Consider the following 15,766-nt stretch of genomic DNA (forward strand, 5'->3'; position numbering starts at 1 on the left):
CTCAACAAAAGCTTGAGATCTATATAAAAGCTTAAGAAACATGCATTTGTTAAAAAGCTTAGTGGAAGCACTTACAGTCTTTATGATACAGATTGAGAACAGCATGAGAGTGGACTATATTCATGCACACTGTCCTGCAAGGCCATGCAGGTTATGGTGTAATTTTGGAAAAGGCAGTAATGTTGGAGGTGCATTGCAATGAAAATCCTCAGCAAATGATTACATACATGCACTTGCGCTCGCACGCACACGCACACGCACACGCACACACACACACACACACACACACACACACACACACACACACACACACACACACACACACACACACACACACACACACACACACACACACACACAAGGCTGCCGGCCCAGACGGCATCCCTAGCCGGGGCCTCAGAGCATGTGCAGACCAGCTGGCTGGAGTGTTTACGGACATATTCAATCTCTCCCTATCCCAGTCTGCTGCCTCACTTGCTTCAAGATGTCCACCATTGTTCCTGTACCCAAGAAAGCAAAGGTAACTGAACTAAATGACTATCGCCCCGTAGCACTCACTTCTGTCATCATGAAGTGCTTTGAGAGGCTAGTTAAGGATCATATTACCTCTACCTTAACTGACAACTTAGACCCTTAGACCCGCTACCTTCCAGAAGGCGAGGTCAGTACAGGTGCATCAAAGCTGGGACCGAGAGACTGAAAAACAGCTTCTATCTCAAGGCCATCAGACTGTTAAGTAGCCATCACTAGCCGGTACCACCCGGTTACTCAACCCTGCACCTTAGAGGCTGCTGCCCTATGTACATAGATATGGAATCACCAGTGACTTTAATAATTGAACACAAGTCACGTTAATAATGTTTACTTGCTGCTTTACTCATTTCATATGTATATACTGTATTCTATTCTACTGTATTCTAGTCAATGCCACGCAACATTGCTCATCCTAATATTTATATATTTCTTAACTCCATTCTTTTACTTTAGATTTGTGTATATTGTTGTGAATTGTTAGATATTACTGCACTGTTGGAGCTAGGAACAGAAGCAATTTGCTACACCCACAATAACATCTGCTAAATATGTGTTTGTGACCAATAACATTTGATTTGATTTGATTTGACACACATACACACACTAATGCACTGGTTACAAAGGTGCTTTGCTTTCCTATAATCTAGGTACTATCTGTCGCTATTGGACCTGTCCAAGGTTCTGAAACGCTATAGCCTAGTATAGACCGTTCAGGTCAGCACAGGGCTCACTTTAAAACCAAGAAGACATACGACATTTGTATAAAAGTAATGCAGTTACTATTGGAAATTTGATGAACCAGAAGTTTGACATCAGAAACTCATTTGCAAGCTGCCCGCGAAGGAATTTGATTTCCATTAATGGGGATGGCCGGTGTAGGTCTGTAGGCATAATCAAGTATCCCCTGTTTGGATTGGCTTAAAAAGTAATGTTTTACTGCGAACATTGGTATGGTGGCCAATGGGTATTTCACGTAGGCTATGTTCATGGATTGGTTGATTTTGCAGCAAGTGATAATAAATAATTGGTTCATATGCAGAGGGTTCTCTATCCTCCGCTTTCAATGTACTGCCCTGCGCACAGAAGAACAATTGTTGTTGAGATGCTGACTTGAAGAGCCGGCCTTAAGCGACACACAATTATTATTTAAAAACATTGTCGCGGTGACGCAAAGGTTTCAAATGAACAGTGGACTGGTTAGGTTATAGAGAGATGCATGAGTAGTGCGTGTGCGCCTGGTGGTTATGCTACTAATGACAGCGTGATGCATTTATGCGAGCTTGCAGTCGCCGCCTCCGGACAGAGCCGTTGTAGAAGAAGATGCTGAATCAGCTGCGCGCTCGTGAGATAGACTACCCCGGATAGGCTATGTCTCCTTTTCCAATTTCACAAATTTCTCCCTTGCTTCTGACAATAGAAGACGATACATTGGCACAGCGTTGGGAACAGTTTATTATTACATTTTGCTGCTGGAAATAAATAGGCTGCCTGTCTAGAGAGATGTGCATCGCTCCAAAGGAGACATCAAGTTTGACAACTGTAACCATCTAGGCTACGATGAAGCAGGTTGCACGAGGAGTTAGAGCATTTGGTTTGGCTGGAGACTTTATGTTACCGCTTATATCAATGGCATGACTATTTCACCACGCACAATGGAGGATAAATCCAACAAACTAATTTTGATTCCGATACTGGCCGTGGTCTTCTTGATGATAGGCTATCAGTACATTTGTTCAGCCGGCAGTAACTCTTGTCGCTTTCTAACTGGGGACAAGTTGAGTGGAATGTTCCGCCAATATCACTCGGGGGACGACATTTACGCGTACCAAGATGGGCTGGACGAGGAGGGTTCCTCAAAAATTCTGTCTAAATTCAATTTTACTGACCGAGACCTTGAGCGACACGTGGATTTCAACATCAAAGGAGATGACGTTATAGTGTTCCTCCACATCCAGAAAACCGGTGGGACTACTTTCGGACGGCACCTTGTCCGAAACATTCACCTCGAACAGCCCTGTGATTGTATGCCCGGACAGAAGAAATGTACCTGTCACCGCCCGGGCAAAGCGGAGTCCTGGCTTTTCTCCAGGTTCTCTACTGGCTGGAGTTGTGGTCTCCATGCGGACTGGACCGAGCTCACTAACTGCGTGCCTGCAGTGATGAACAAGAAAAGCAAGAAGGATGCTCAGAGGAACGGACGGTAAGGGGTCTCAATTTGATTATTGCTCCTGTACCTAATCAGTAGACCCTAAACTGTTTGTGGCCAGGAGAAACAGTGTGATGTGCAAGTGTACATTGACAGAATTCAATTCAGTGATCAGATAGGTTTGAAAGAATAATGTAGCCTATACTACATTTCTATAACAGGAACAATAGCATGCAAAGGGTGGAAAACCCCGACTCTCAGGGGCTGCAGTGGGCAGGCTTTTCTTCCAACTCAGCATGAACACTGATTAAAGTCGTTATGGTTTGTATTAAAATACTATGATTAGCCTCTCTTTTGAATAGAGCTAAAAGCTTGATTAAAAGAATAGAAGGCAAGGAGCTTGACTAAAGATGTGAAAAATGTCCCCCCTTGCACTCATGTTCCCGTTGAAAATGAATTTGCACTTTTCTGAAGGCTTTAACAGGCAATAGTTATCCTCACAGAGGGCTACTTACTGTACATGACGCCTTTATACATGGCTATAAACACATTATAAACACCTTATAAACTGCATCTATGTCAGGGTTATTCCACTCTGGGGTAGAAAGGCTGAAACACTTCTAGTTAAAACATTTAAAAAAAAAACTTGTTCCCTTTTTACTTTTTGGGTTCTGCTTGACATTACAATCATTTAATCTTCTTGTATTTTGGTTGGTGCATTTGTCCTCTTGTTGGTCCTGATCCCATACTTCTTACTGTAGATTTAGGATGTACTGTAACCATAGGGATAATACAAGAAGAGCACTGTAGATTATCCCCATGGTTTTTATTGGTATCAAGAGTTCAAAGATAATCAATGATTATGAGGGTGTTATAAAATACCATATAGACTGAGATAGTAAAACCTGAAACAGTAAATCTGGTAACAATGCAGGTAAGTATCCAGAAATATGATCTGCTTGTATAGGAACAATAAGCATGGAAATGAAACGGATCAAACGGTCAGACCAGAACCATGGCACTGGTTTGTTAAAGTTCCAATGCAGTCATTTTAATCTCAATATCAACTCATTTCTGGGTAGCAATTAATTACCTTCATTTGAGAAAAAAATCTAAATGGGAAAATATAAACAAAAATAGCTTGTCAGCAAAGAGCAATTTCTCAACAAAGATATTTGCTAAGCCTGTCTGGGCGTCATCTGAGTGGGGAGGGGGAAACTGAAAACAAGCTGTTATTGGCAGAGAGGTTTGGAACTTTCTTTCTTATTGGTCTAGGCAAGCCAGGCAAGCCAAAATTCCATCCCACCAAAACAGACTGAAATTTCAGGCGGCCTTTTCAAACAGCTCTTACTATAAAGGGCACTATCATCATTTTCACAATTTTACAGTATTATTCCAAACTCATAGTGGGGAAATATATAAAACACATGAAAAACATGTTTTTAACTGCACTGGGCCTTGACATTGGAAATTGAGAGGTTGTCACTGAGAGTCTCCGTGCCTATAGGCTAGTATGGAGCATCTATGTGGACATGTTGGTCTTTAGTGGAGCCAAAGCTGCCATCTGTCTATTGTTGCCCTCGGGTCAACTCACAGACACCCCATCATCTGGTCTCCCCTGGTCGAGGCTGTGTCAGGGCTGGTGCCAGAGCTCTGACAGCGTTGGCATTTCCAGGCAGTCCCCATGCAACTCCAGAGCATGGGACGCTTCAGTCAGGCTAACGCATGAAAGGTCACATCCATCCCAGCAGATCCTGTCACATCAGACTACTTTCATTGGAATGCCTACCGTGGGTGAATGTGGATGTATCTCCTGTTCCTAACCAACATGATCAGGATTAGGCTCTGCACTAATGCTAAAATGCCTCCCTCCCTCCCTCCCTCCCTCCCTCCCTCCCTCCCTCCCTCCCTCCCTTCTTGACTTCCGTCCTACTTTCCACATCATTTACCTTCACTTGACCAACCCCATCAGTGAGTCATGCGAGGTTACTGCCAATTACTAATAAGAGCACCGTGCCACAGAGTCCAGCATGGCGTGCTCCTCACAACAGCAACACACTGCTCCAACCTTAGAACCTCCTTAATTTGTCACTTCTGCTCTTCCACGGTCAGCTGCAATGGTAGGAAAGAGAGAGAGAGAGAGCGAGAGAGAGAGAGTGAGAGTGAGAGAGAGAGAGAGAGAGGAGGCAAACCTCACTGTCTCACCCAAGTAGAAAGATAACATAATTAATGACCTGTTCTGGGGTCAATTCCATCTCAGAACAATCAAATTTGAATGGCATTGAATCACCGGCTATGAACTGGAAAACTGACCATTATCTTTGACAGTTTTTTTTTCTTCAATTCATTGAAAATGAAAGTCAAACCCTGAGGCTGACGGACACGGCTTTTACTCAGAGCCTGTGAACATTGGCTAATGTGTTTCTTCCGCAAAGAGACACCACTACTAGAATAGACAAATATATTATTAACATTTTGCTTTGTTTTATAGGAGGAGAGATAAAACATCCTACCCAGGACCCACAGCAGTCTAGTAGTCTAATAATATGGGTTTTGTGCACAAAATCCAGTACACTGATGATTCAGCGTTGTCTTCCTCCTCCACGTTTCACTGGCACTGGGACCCAAAGCACACCATGAGAAAATGAGAAAAAACCCATCTGGTGGCAAATTTCTGACATTAATCTTGTCCTGCACTTAAGTCAATTTCTCATCCGTTAAATCCCTCAGCTCAAGATTCCCATCTGAGGAGAAGGCTGTTTTATGTAAGCTCCTCTCACAGTCAGTTCAGAGGGTAGATTGAATTTCTAACTGTATTTACAGTGAATTTCACATGATTGTCACAACCCATTTCACACATACACATATAACAAGGAAGTCACATCAGATAGGACCAAAATGAATAAGAACATGTCAATAAAATGAAATAAAACGGATAATATATGATCAGAAGGTGATTATCAGTGGAGGTGTAGCCCAGGTGTATTCATGTACAGCAGATGTCTCACACTCCGAGGTGTGTGTGTGTTCCAGACACTCTGTGTAGATCAACCACACGCACGCACGCACACAAGCACGCACACACACATGCACACAGAGCTCGGAGCATGCTCTTCACACATCATTAGGACACAGCATCCCGGTTCTGACACTCATTACCCTTTTTTTCTTCACAGAAGGCAGGAGAGAGAGAGACGTATGATTTCCGACCTTAATTAGCCAAGTTGGTATAAGGTAATTCTGTCATTAGTGTGTTCCCTCTGTGTAGTTTCTATAGACCTGGAATTAACTGGACCAGGGCTTCCCAAACTCAGTCCTGGGGCCTCCCAGTGGTGTACGTTTGGGGTTTTGCTCTAGCACAACACAGCTGATTCAAATAGTCCAAGCTTGATGAAGAGTTGGCTATTTGAATCAGCTGTGTAGTGCTAGAGCAAAAACCAAAACCTGCACCCGGGGGGGGGGGGGCCCAGAACTAGACCAAAGGTCCATTCAGTTATTATTTCCCATAGAAGTTGGTGAATGGATCATATGCCTTAATAAAGTCTTGTGTCAGCAACACCTTCTCCCAGCAATTGCCTGGGAAGTCTCTCAAAAAACCAAATGTGTCGTTGGTTTGGATCATATTCCCAAAATGTATCAGTCCCTAATCAGAACGTAACATGTTCCATTGTAACGTAATATCATGTATTCTGCAGAGGCATTCAGAGGATAGTAGTAATCTCCACACTCCTTTACAGGAGATTAGAGATTACATTGTTTTATCATCTGGAGGCAGATTAAGGAGCAGATCCCGATTTATACACAAACTTGTCGCTCTTCACGTGCATACAGCACGTCACTAAAGCCCCGGATACAAGCCTCTTTCTACTTGTGCCTTTCCCCTCTCCTTTTCTGTCTTATCGAGAAGTGTTTTGAGTACACAGGTTTCACGACAGAGAATCTGTGTGAGTGGTATTACAGTAACAGCTGTGTGTGTGTGTGTGTGTGTGTGTGTAGCTCACCCAAGACAACCCAGAGGATTGGAAGTGACTTATTTAGAAGAAAACAACTGCTAAGATGAACATGTCAAGATCAATTCATGACTAATACCTCAAAGCTACTGTAAATACTAACACTCTAGGTTTGAGTATCAGAGTAGTAGCTGTGTCAAAGAATTTCAAAATACTTTTGTTTGACTCTGAATTTCTCTAATATAAGGTCATTTGAAACAGTGACATAACTTGACTGTTTTCATGTCGCCATGCCAAGTTATTTTCTGAGAAACAATCAGGACATGCTCATGAGTGACATGTGATTGCATCATTACCTGTTTGGCCATCTGTGTCTGTAGGCCATTGATGTGGTTCCATGTATTACTGTATGTAGTTCCATAAGCAGTACATGGTCTTTCTGATAACTGTGTTAAAGAGAAAGGTGACATGCTAACTACAATCCTGACAGGCTGCTGTGCTCCTGACTTGTATAGTTTATCTTTAGGAAATGTACAAATCTTTGCAACAAAAGCAGGTTTCTGTCAATTGAGAAATATGCGCTGCTCTGTGCTGGGGGGAAAGTGAAGGCTGAAATACATTGTGGTCCAAGTAACTCACTGGAGAGTCCATTATTCTTTGGTGTCTCCCCCCCCACCCACCGTCCCTCTCCCCCGCCCTCTCACGCTCGCCCTCGCCCTCCTTCTCCCACTCCCCTCTCTCTCTCTCTCTCTCTCTCTCTCTCTCTCTCTCTCTCTCTCTCTCTCTCACTCCCCTCTCTCTCTCTCTCTCTCTCACTCCCCTCTCTCTCTCTCTCTCTCTCTCTCTCTCTCTCTCTCTCTCAATCCAAGATCTACCCAGTAAATCTCTCATTTTATTCCACTGTCTCTGCACCAGTATGTATCCCTAGGGCTTTCCTGTAGCTCCCGAAATAGCATCCCAGATCTGAGACCATCAGAGAACCACAGTTAGCCCCCCCCCCCCCCCCCCTCTCTCTTTGTCTACTCAATCTGAAATGGATCTGTGCCGTATCGAGTAACATTCCTTCTCTGCCTATTCTCCCGTGGTCTTGTAATGGACTGCACGTTGTACTGTGTGTGTGTGTGTGTGTGTGTGTGTTGGCACGTGGGCGTGTACGTGCGAGCACTGTAGGAAGGTATTCTATTATCACCTCATGTAACAACTGGCAGAGAACTCCAGTAGAGGAAGTGATCTGTTCAGTCACATCAACTAATTGCTCAATTAATATGCACAACTCTATTTAATCCAACAGCATCAGCCAAACAAGTGGTGTTAAGTAATCACAGCATCTCTAAAGGAAAAAAGGATTTCACACACAGCTGTTCATGCTTGGCTAGCGCGTAGCATCTTTCCCTTCTTTAAATGAGTGTTGCATCAGCATTCACGCTTCATCTGCGGAGAGAGACTATACACGCTGTCGAACAGACGCCGTTGAACAGGAGAGAGTGCAGAAGTGATCTGATTGGTCCCTAATACATGGTGACAGTCATATACATCCAGGAAGAGAAACAGTGGTTCTGTCCCAAATGTATCTCTAATCCCTATATAGTGCACCACTTTTGACCAGGGCCCATAGTGCTCTGGTTAAAACTAGTGAACTTTAGGGAATAGGATGACATTTGGGACTCACCCACTGAGAGAGATACAGTGACAGTCCCATTCTGCCCAGTGTGAGCTCTGATGTTACTTGCTCTGTATCAAACGTTCTCAGTGAGGACTTAGTGAGCTCAGTTGTCATAATTGGGGCTAGTTCCATTTTTTTTACCTGACCATGATGATCTCTGAGTGCGAGTCATTACAAGTTAATTACCCCAACAACACCTTAATATCCTGGAACTGGCTTGAGCAGCAATCAGTCAATTAACAAAATCAATCACACACTAGAGTGAATGGGTCTGTCCACTCCCACACTTGGTTGTACGGGCCGGAGACAGTGCTGAGAGTGTGAATGGACAAGAGGTCAGTCTGACCCATAGAACTGGAATTAGTTTCAATCTATTTCTAGGATCTGAGCTTACTCTACAGACAGCTCTCGCAGGTCTTTCAACTCTTGTGGAGTTGTCCTCCCTGCAGTCTCTAAGAAGGGGCTTTGTATATGTAGTATCTATGCTCTTTTTATCTTACCATATCATTCCCTGCCTCTTTTTTGTCACTTCTCCATCTCACCCTCTGTTTGTATTTTTCTGAGACCATGTGGTGCAGCTAGGGTTTATAATGCAGAGCTCCAGCTCTTTGTTTTGTCGTTGTGTCTCTCTCTCTCTCTCTCTCTCTCTCTCTCTCTCTCTCTCTCTCTCTCTCTCTCTCTCTCAGTGAGGATTCATTAAGTAGATCTCTAGACCAGACTGGGGAGGATATCTCCCACAGTCTGGCTGTTGGCAGTAGTCACACAGCTCCACATGGCTCTGGCTCAATAGACACACTGATGATCCAACTCCCATCTGATCGTTTCCCACACTAATATAACTCCCATACTGACATTCTAATATTCGGAAAGAAATGTTTAGGTGATTTGTTATGTTCAGTTCCCTGTTTTGACAATCTTTCAGGCCCCTACAGTAAGTATTGAATGAATCTGCCACTAAGTATAGTAACATTACCAGTGGTTGGTTGGTTAATGGTTTATGGTGAATGTTTAATTGTGATCATTTAGTGATCATTTAGTTAGTGGTTAGCTCTGATATGTCTTTATTTTGGGCTCCCGAGTGGCGCAGTGGTCTAAGGCACTGCATCTCAGTGCTAGCGACATCATAGCAGTCCCTGGTTCAAATACAGGCTACATCATTTCTAGCTATGACTGGGAGTCCCTTAGGGAGGTGCCCAGCATTGGCTGGGGAAGGCTGTCATTGTAAATAAGCATTATTTTCTTAACTGATTTGCCTAGTTAAATAATATATATTTTAAAAAATTGCATCTCTCACTATCTTTCTATTTCTTGTCTAACACCGTTGGCCTGCTGCCTCTACCAATCACAACGTGCTTGATACAAACACAACACTGCACGGTTCAAGGACACAACCTCCATTCCCAGCAGGAAATTCCACCTCCTGTAGGGGGGCCGGGGAGCAGGAGGTCACAAACTCACACCCTCTGTGTCTCCTGCAGGGAAGCTAATTCACACACCAGAAAGGGGTGTCGGAGAGTGTTTGAGGGTGTTAAGTTTGGGAATAGGACAACCGATTGGGTTATTGTGAAGATGAAAGAGTATGATAGAAAATGGTACGCCTCGTGTAGCCTATGTGGGTGAATGTAGCTTCAGTGTGGTGTTAGTGACACCTTTGAATTGGATTTGCACTGGTTGTGTGGTACACTCCCCAAGAATCATCAACACCCTAGCCTCAGTGTGAAGTAGAAACATCCACAACTTTCAAACCTCTTATCTACCAGTATCACACAATATGGCGGAAGTAAGGGTAGGGTAGGAATGCTAGTACACAAGTACCAGGTCAGGCAACCGTGATTTATTGAAATGTCTGATGGACTTATTCACCTCATTCGATTGGAATCACAGACAGTAGTCTCAGTTTGGCCAAACTTCCTATGGGGGGACTTCGTGCACAGACTTAGAACAGTCAACACAGCAGAAGAGTAAGAGATGGTGCTGCAGTGGATAGCAGCCATTTTACGGGCCCCGGACCAATTCTGCTTTTTGAGAACGTGTTCGTGTTCGCCATAATTTCCTATGAACGAAAACAGCTTCCGGACAGAACAGCGACCACTAACCTTGATTTGGATGACAATTTATACTTCAATGATTCAACAGCTCTGGACTTGCTGCTTACTCCAGACCAGGCGCTAATCCCCGGGACTCGAAAAGAGGAAGCGTCAGCCCAGGAAAGGCAGAAGAGCCGCCATCCTGACAAGGTTATGCTGATGAGCAAATAAACCGCCTCTACCCTCTGTTCTGTTGGCGAACATACAATCACTAGAGAACAAACTGAAGAACTGTAATGTTCTATGTTTCTCCATAAAATATTACAGGCCTTTATGGTTGAGTGGCCAAGCGGAAGCCATTCCACAGTAAAAGGCACAGAACTGCCCACTTGGAGTTTGACAAAAGGCATCTAAAGGACTCTCAGACCACGATAAACAAGATTCTCTGGACTGATGACACCAAGATTGAACTCTTTGGCCTGAGTGCCAAGTGTCACATCTGGAGGAAACCTGGTACCATCCCTTCGGTGAAGCATGGTGGTGGCAGCATCATACTGTGGGGATTGTTTTCAGTGGCAGGGACTGGGAGACTAGTTGGGACTCTAAGATAAAGTCTCTGAATGTCCTTGAGTGGCCCAGCCAGAGCCCGGACTTGAACCCAATCGAACATCTCTGGAGAGACCTGAAAATAGCTGTGCAGCAACGCTCCCCATCCAACCTGACAGAGCTTGAGAGGATCTCCAGAGAAGAATGGAAGAATCTACCCAGATACAGGTGCGCCAAGCATGTAGCGTCATACCCAAGAAGACTCGAGGCTGTAATCACTGCCAAAGGTGCTTCAACAAAGTACTGAGTAAAGGGTCCACACCTCTCTGATTCACAGGGCTTAAATGCGGAAGACACATTCAGTTAAATACATTCAGTTGTACAACTGGCTAGGTATCCCCCTTTCCCTTTCCTTTCCTAATACATATTTAAATGTGATATTTCCGTTTTTTTATACATTTGCAAAAATGTCTAAGAACTTGTTTTTGCTTTGTCATTATGGGGTATTGTGTGTACATTAATGAGGGGGAAAAAAACTATTTAATACATTTTAGAATAAGGCTGTAACGTAACAAAATGTGGAAAAAGTCAAGGGGTCTGAATACATTCCGAATGCACTGTACATCTCGCTGGTTTTTCCATGCAGCCTCAGGTAGGACAAAATGTCTCTTTGGTAACAACAGCTGGTGCATGATCTTTAATGTTAAGGAAGTCTCAAGTTTTTGTTTGCCTGAGTTAGAATACCTCATGATAATCTGCAGACTATACTATTTACCAAGAGTTTTCATCTATATTTTTCTAATCTATTTTCCACCACAATCCGATGCTGGCACTAAGACTGCACTCAATGAGCTGTATAGGGCCATAAGCAAACAGGAACATGTATAGACAGTACATACTGCGGTGCTTCTCATGGCTGGTGATTTTAATGCAGGGAAACGGAAATTAGTTTTACTTCATTTTTACCAGCATATCACCTGTACTAAATGCAATAAAACTCAACATCACGTTTACTCCACACACCTAAACTCATACAAGGCTCTCCCCTGCCCTCCCTTTGGCAAGTAGGACCAAAACTCTATACCTGCTTACAAGCAAAAATTCAAACAGGAAGTACCAGTACCAGTACCATATATTTTTCCATTATTAAAGTGGCTGGAGTTGAGTCAGTATGTTGGCAGTAGCCACTCAATGTTAGTGGTGGCTGTTTGATGGCCTTGAGATAGAAGCTGTTTTTCAGGCTCTCGGTCCCTAATTTGATGCACCTGTACTGACCTCGCCTTCAGGATGATAGCGGGGTGAACAGGCAGTGGCTTGGGTTGTTGTTGTCCTTGATGATCTTTATGGCCTTCCTGTGACATCGGGTGGTGTAGGTGTCCTGGAGGGCAGGTAGTTTGCCACCGGTGATGCGTTGTGCAGACCTCACTACCCTCTGGAGAGCCTTACGGTTGTGGGCGGAGCAGTTGCCGTACCAGGCGGTGATACAGCCTGACAGGATGCTCTCGATTGTGCATCTGTAAAAGTTTGTGAGTGCTATTGGTGACAAGCCAAATTTCTTCAGCCTCGTGAGGTTAAAGAGGTGCTGCTGCGCCTTCTTCACCACGCTGTCTGCGTGGGTGGACCAATTCAGTTTGTCCGTGATGTGTACGCCGAGGAACTTAAAACTTACTACCCTTTTATGGGATATTGTTTTGAGTTAGTGCACGTAGCACCTCTGTAGTCACGGTTTGTTGTTTGTTTCGTTCTTTCTTTGTTGTTTTGTGCGTTTTTAAATAAATATTAAGTGGAAACCATATCGCGCTGCAGTTTGGTCCGATAATTATTCCAGCGAACGTGACAGAATATCCCATCAAATCAGGACCAAGCAGCGTGCCCAAAGAGGGAAGGATTTCCGGACAAGGGAAGAAGTGATGGGGAGATGCGAAACCCTTCCTTGGCGACAGACGGAAGGAGATTATGGAGGACAGCGATGACGAAAAGGTTTGCGGCTACAGAACGCCTAAAAACAACACCAAGTTTTTATTTGGGGGGTGGCACATGGAGCTTGCGGCTGAGCAGAGGGAAGAGCAAGAGACTGTCAGGGAGGCAATGACAAAGTTGGGAGAGAGTGAGATGAGAGAGATGTTGTGCAAGTGTGTTCTGCTCAACGTCTGACCAGAGGATCCGGTTAGCAGCCTGGTGCAACCTGTGCCGGTTCCACACTTCTGGCCTCAAGTGCACCTCTCCAGTCCGGTACGTCATGTTTCTCCTCCTCGCACTCTCCCTGAAGTGCGTGTCCCCAGTCCGGTAATTCCTGTACCTGCTCCTCGCACTCTCCCTCAAGTGCGCCTTCCCAGTCAGGTACGTCCTGTGTCTGCTCCCAGCACTCGCCCGAAGTGCGTGTCACCAGTCTGGCGCCACCTATGCCGGCTCCAGGTACTAGGCCTCCAGTGCGCCTTCCCAGTCCGGTGCGTCCTGTGCCTGCTCCTCGCACTCGCCCTGAGGTGCCTGCCACCAGTCCGGTGCCACCTGTGCCGGCCCCACGCATCAGGCCTCCAGTTCTCTTCCCCCGTCCAGAGCTTCAGGCGACGGTCCCCAATCCAGAGCTTCATGCGATGGTTCACAATCCAGAGCTTCCGGCGACGATTCACAGACCATAGCTTCCGGCGACATTTCACAGTCCGGAACCTCAAACGGCGATCCACAGTCCAGAACCTTGAACGACGGTCCACAGTCCGGAACCTCCAACGACGGTCCACAGTCCGGAACCTCCTGAGACGGTCCACTGTCCGGAACCTTCCTGTGATGGTCAACGGTACAAAACCTCCAGCTCCATGGCCGGAGCCTTCCCCTGCGCAGATGCCCAGTCTTAGCATGGCGTCCAGTCCAGCTCCAAGGCCAGAGTCTTCTTCTGCGTTGGTGCCCAGTCCAGGCACAGCGTCCAGTCCCGCTCCATGGCTGGAGCCTTCCCCTGCACCGGTGCTCAGTCCAGGCACGGCGTCTGGTCCAGCTCCATGGCCGGAGCCTTCCTCTGCACTGACATCCAGTCCAGATCTGGTGTCCAGTCCTGCTCCATGGCAGGAGCCTTCCTTGACACCGATGTCCAGTCCAGGCACAGTGTTCAGCCCGGGTCCATGGCTGGATCCACGGCATGAGCGGGTTCTTCGTCCTGCACCAGAGCTGCCCCCGATGCTGGCGGATCCGCGGGATGAGCGTTTTCTTCGTCCCGCACCAGAGCCGCCACCGATACTAATCACCCCCCCTACCCTCCCCATTTGGTTTCAGGTTTTGCGGGGGGGGGGGGGGGGGGGGGGGGGGTACTATCATGCCCTGACCATAGAGAGCCTTTGTTTTTCAATGGTATAGTAGGTCAGGACGTGACTGGGGGTATTCTAGTTATTATTTTCTATGTGGGGTTCTAGTTTCGTTTTTCTATGTAGGTGTTTGGGTATGATTCCCAATTAGAGACAGCTGGCTATTGTTGTCCCCATCATTTTTTTCCACCTGTATTTTATGGGATATTGTTTTGAGTTAGTGCACGTAGCACCTCTGTAGTCACGGTTTGTTGTTTGTTTCGTTCTTTCGTTTGTTGTTTTGTGCGTTTTCAAATCAATATTATGTGGAAACCATATCGTGCTGCAGTTTGGTCCGATAATTATTCCAGCAAACATCACAACTAGTGTTGTCACGATACCAGCATTTTGACTTCAATACCAGACTTAGTATCACAATACTCAATACCATCACAACACTCAATACCAAAACAATTCCAAAACGATACCACAGCAAAAAATAAGGCATATTAGCCAATGCCACAGAATGGCACCTCATCCAGACAGATTAACTCAGCTACTGCTCTGTTAAATTGTTGGGCATCTTTTGAGCGCATTTTATTACATCAACATATTTCAGAGACAGTCATGTATACATTAATGAATCAATTAGACATGAATGAATCAATTAGACAATAATCAATCATTTATTTGAATGGTAAATCTCTGTTGAAAAACTGGGTAAATCAACATGTAGGCTTATCCACAATACAGGTGAATACATATTCAATAGGAGTGTGTACATGCATTGAGTTATTGAGCTTGTTTTGGCAGATTTCACGGGACTACAGATGACAAACAATCTGTTTCCCTTCCATTTTGGACTTATTTAATTGTACTGATCTATCACGTTTCAGTTATGCCCCAGATGCAGACAGTGTCGAAGAAACAAAAGTTTATTTCTAATACAGGGGCAGGCAAACGACAGGTCAAAGGCAGGCAGGGGTCAATAATCCAGAGAGGGTAATAATTTATGGTAAAGGGTCCAGAACAGCAGGCAGTCTCAGGGTCAGGACAGGCAGGGGTCAATAATCCAGTAAGGTGGGGTCAGGTACAGAACGACAGACAGTCTCAGGGTCAGGGTAGACAGAATGGTGAAAACCCGGGAAGAATTAGAAAACAGGAGCAAGAAACAGGCAGGAGCAGGGGAACAAACGCTGGTAGGTTTCACAAACAAAAGAAAGTGGCAACAGACAAACAAAGAACACAGGTATAAATACACAGGGGATAATGGGGAAGATGAGTGACACCTGGAGGGGGAGACAAGCACAAAGACAGGTGAAACGGATCAGGGTGTGACAGTACCCCCCCCTCCCCTCTAGAAGCGCCACCTGGAGTCCTACCTGGGTGCCAGGTGGCGGAAACAGGAGACAAAGGACTGTGAGACATGGGTTTAATTCTGGACACATGAAAGGTGGGATGTATGCGAAGGGTACAGGAGCCGGGGTCCGGTGGCAATCCGCTTGTCGTCGATACCTGGAGGTGGTCTTGAGAAGGGCCGACCGGGCTCTCCTCCAGGTACGCCGATAGCGGCGGATAAACATCTGGGCAGAAGGTATGACAACCTCTTCTTCCTGCTCAGGCAAGAG

General features: G+C 45.4%; 1 protein-coding gene across 1 annotated transcript in view; it reads left to right on the forward strand.

Annotated features, from left to right (window-relative positions):
- Positions 1-1,613: 1,613 nt before the first annotated feature.
- The window catches only part of LOC110527410 (heparan-sulfate 6-O-sulfotransferase 3-B), a 32,827-nt gene continuing 18,674 nt past the window's right edge, over positions 1,614-15,766 (forward strand). Inside the window, exon 1 of the mRNA XM_021608660.3 lies at positions 1,614-2,734. Coding sequence (XP_021464335.2) covers positions 2,166-2,734 — 569 coding nt within the window. The 5' untranslated portion in view covers positions 1,614-2,165. The remainder of the gene's footprint in view (positions 2,735-15,766) is intronic.

The sequence above is a fragment of the Oncorhynchus mykiss genome, chromosome 7 (genome assembly GCF_057628025.1).
Source record: "Oncorhynchus mykiss isolate SJ-2025 chromosome 7, ASM5762802v1, whole genome shotgun sequence".
Classification (NCBI taxonomy): Eukaryota; Metazoa; Chordata; class Actinopteri; order Salmoniformes; family Salmonidae; genus Oncorhynchus; species Oncorhynchus mykiss.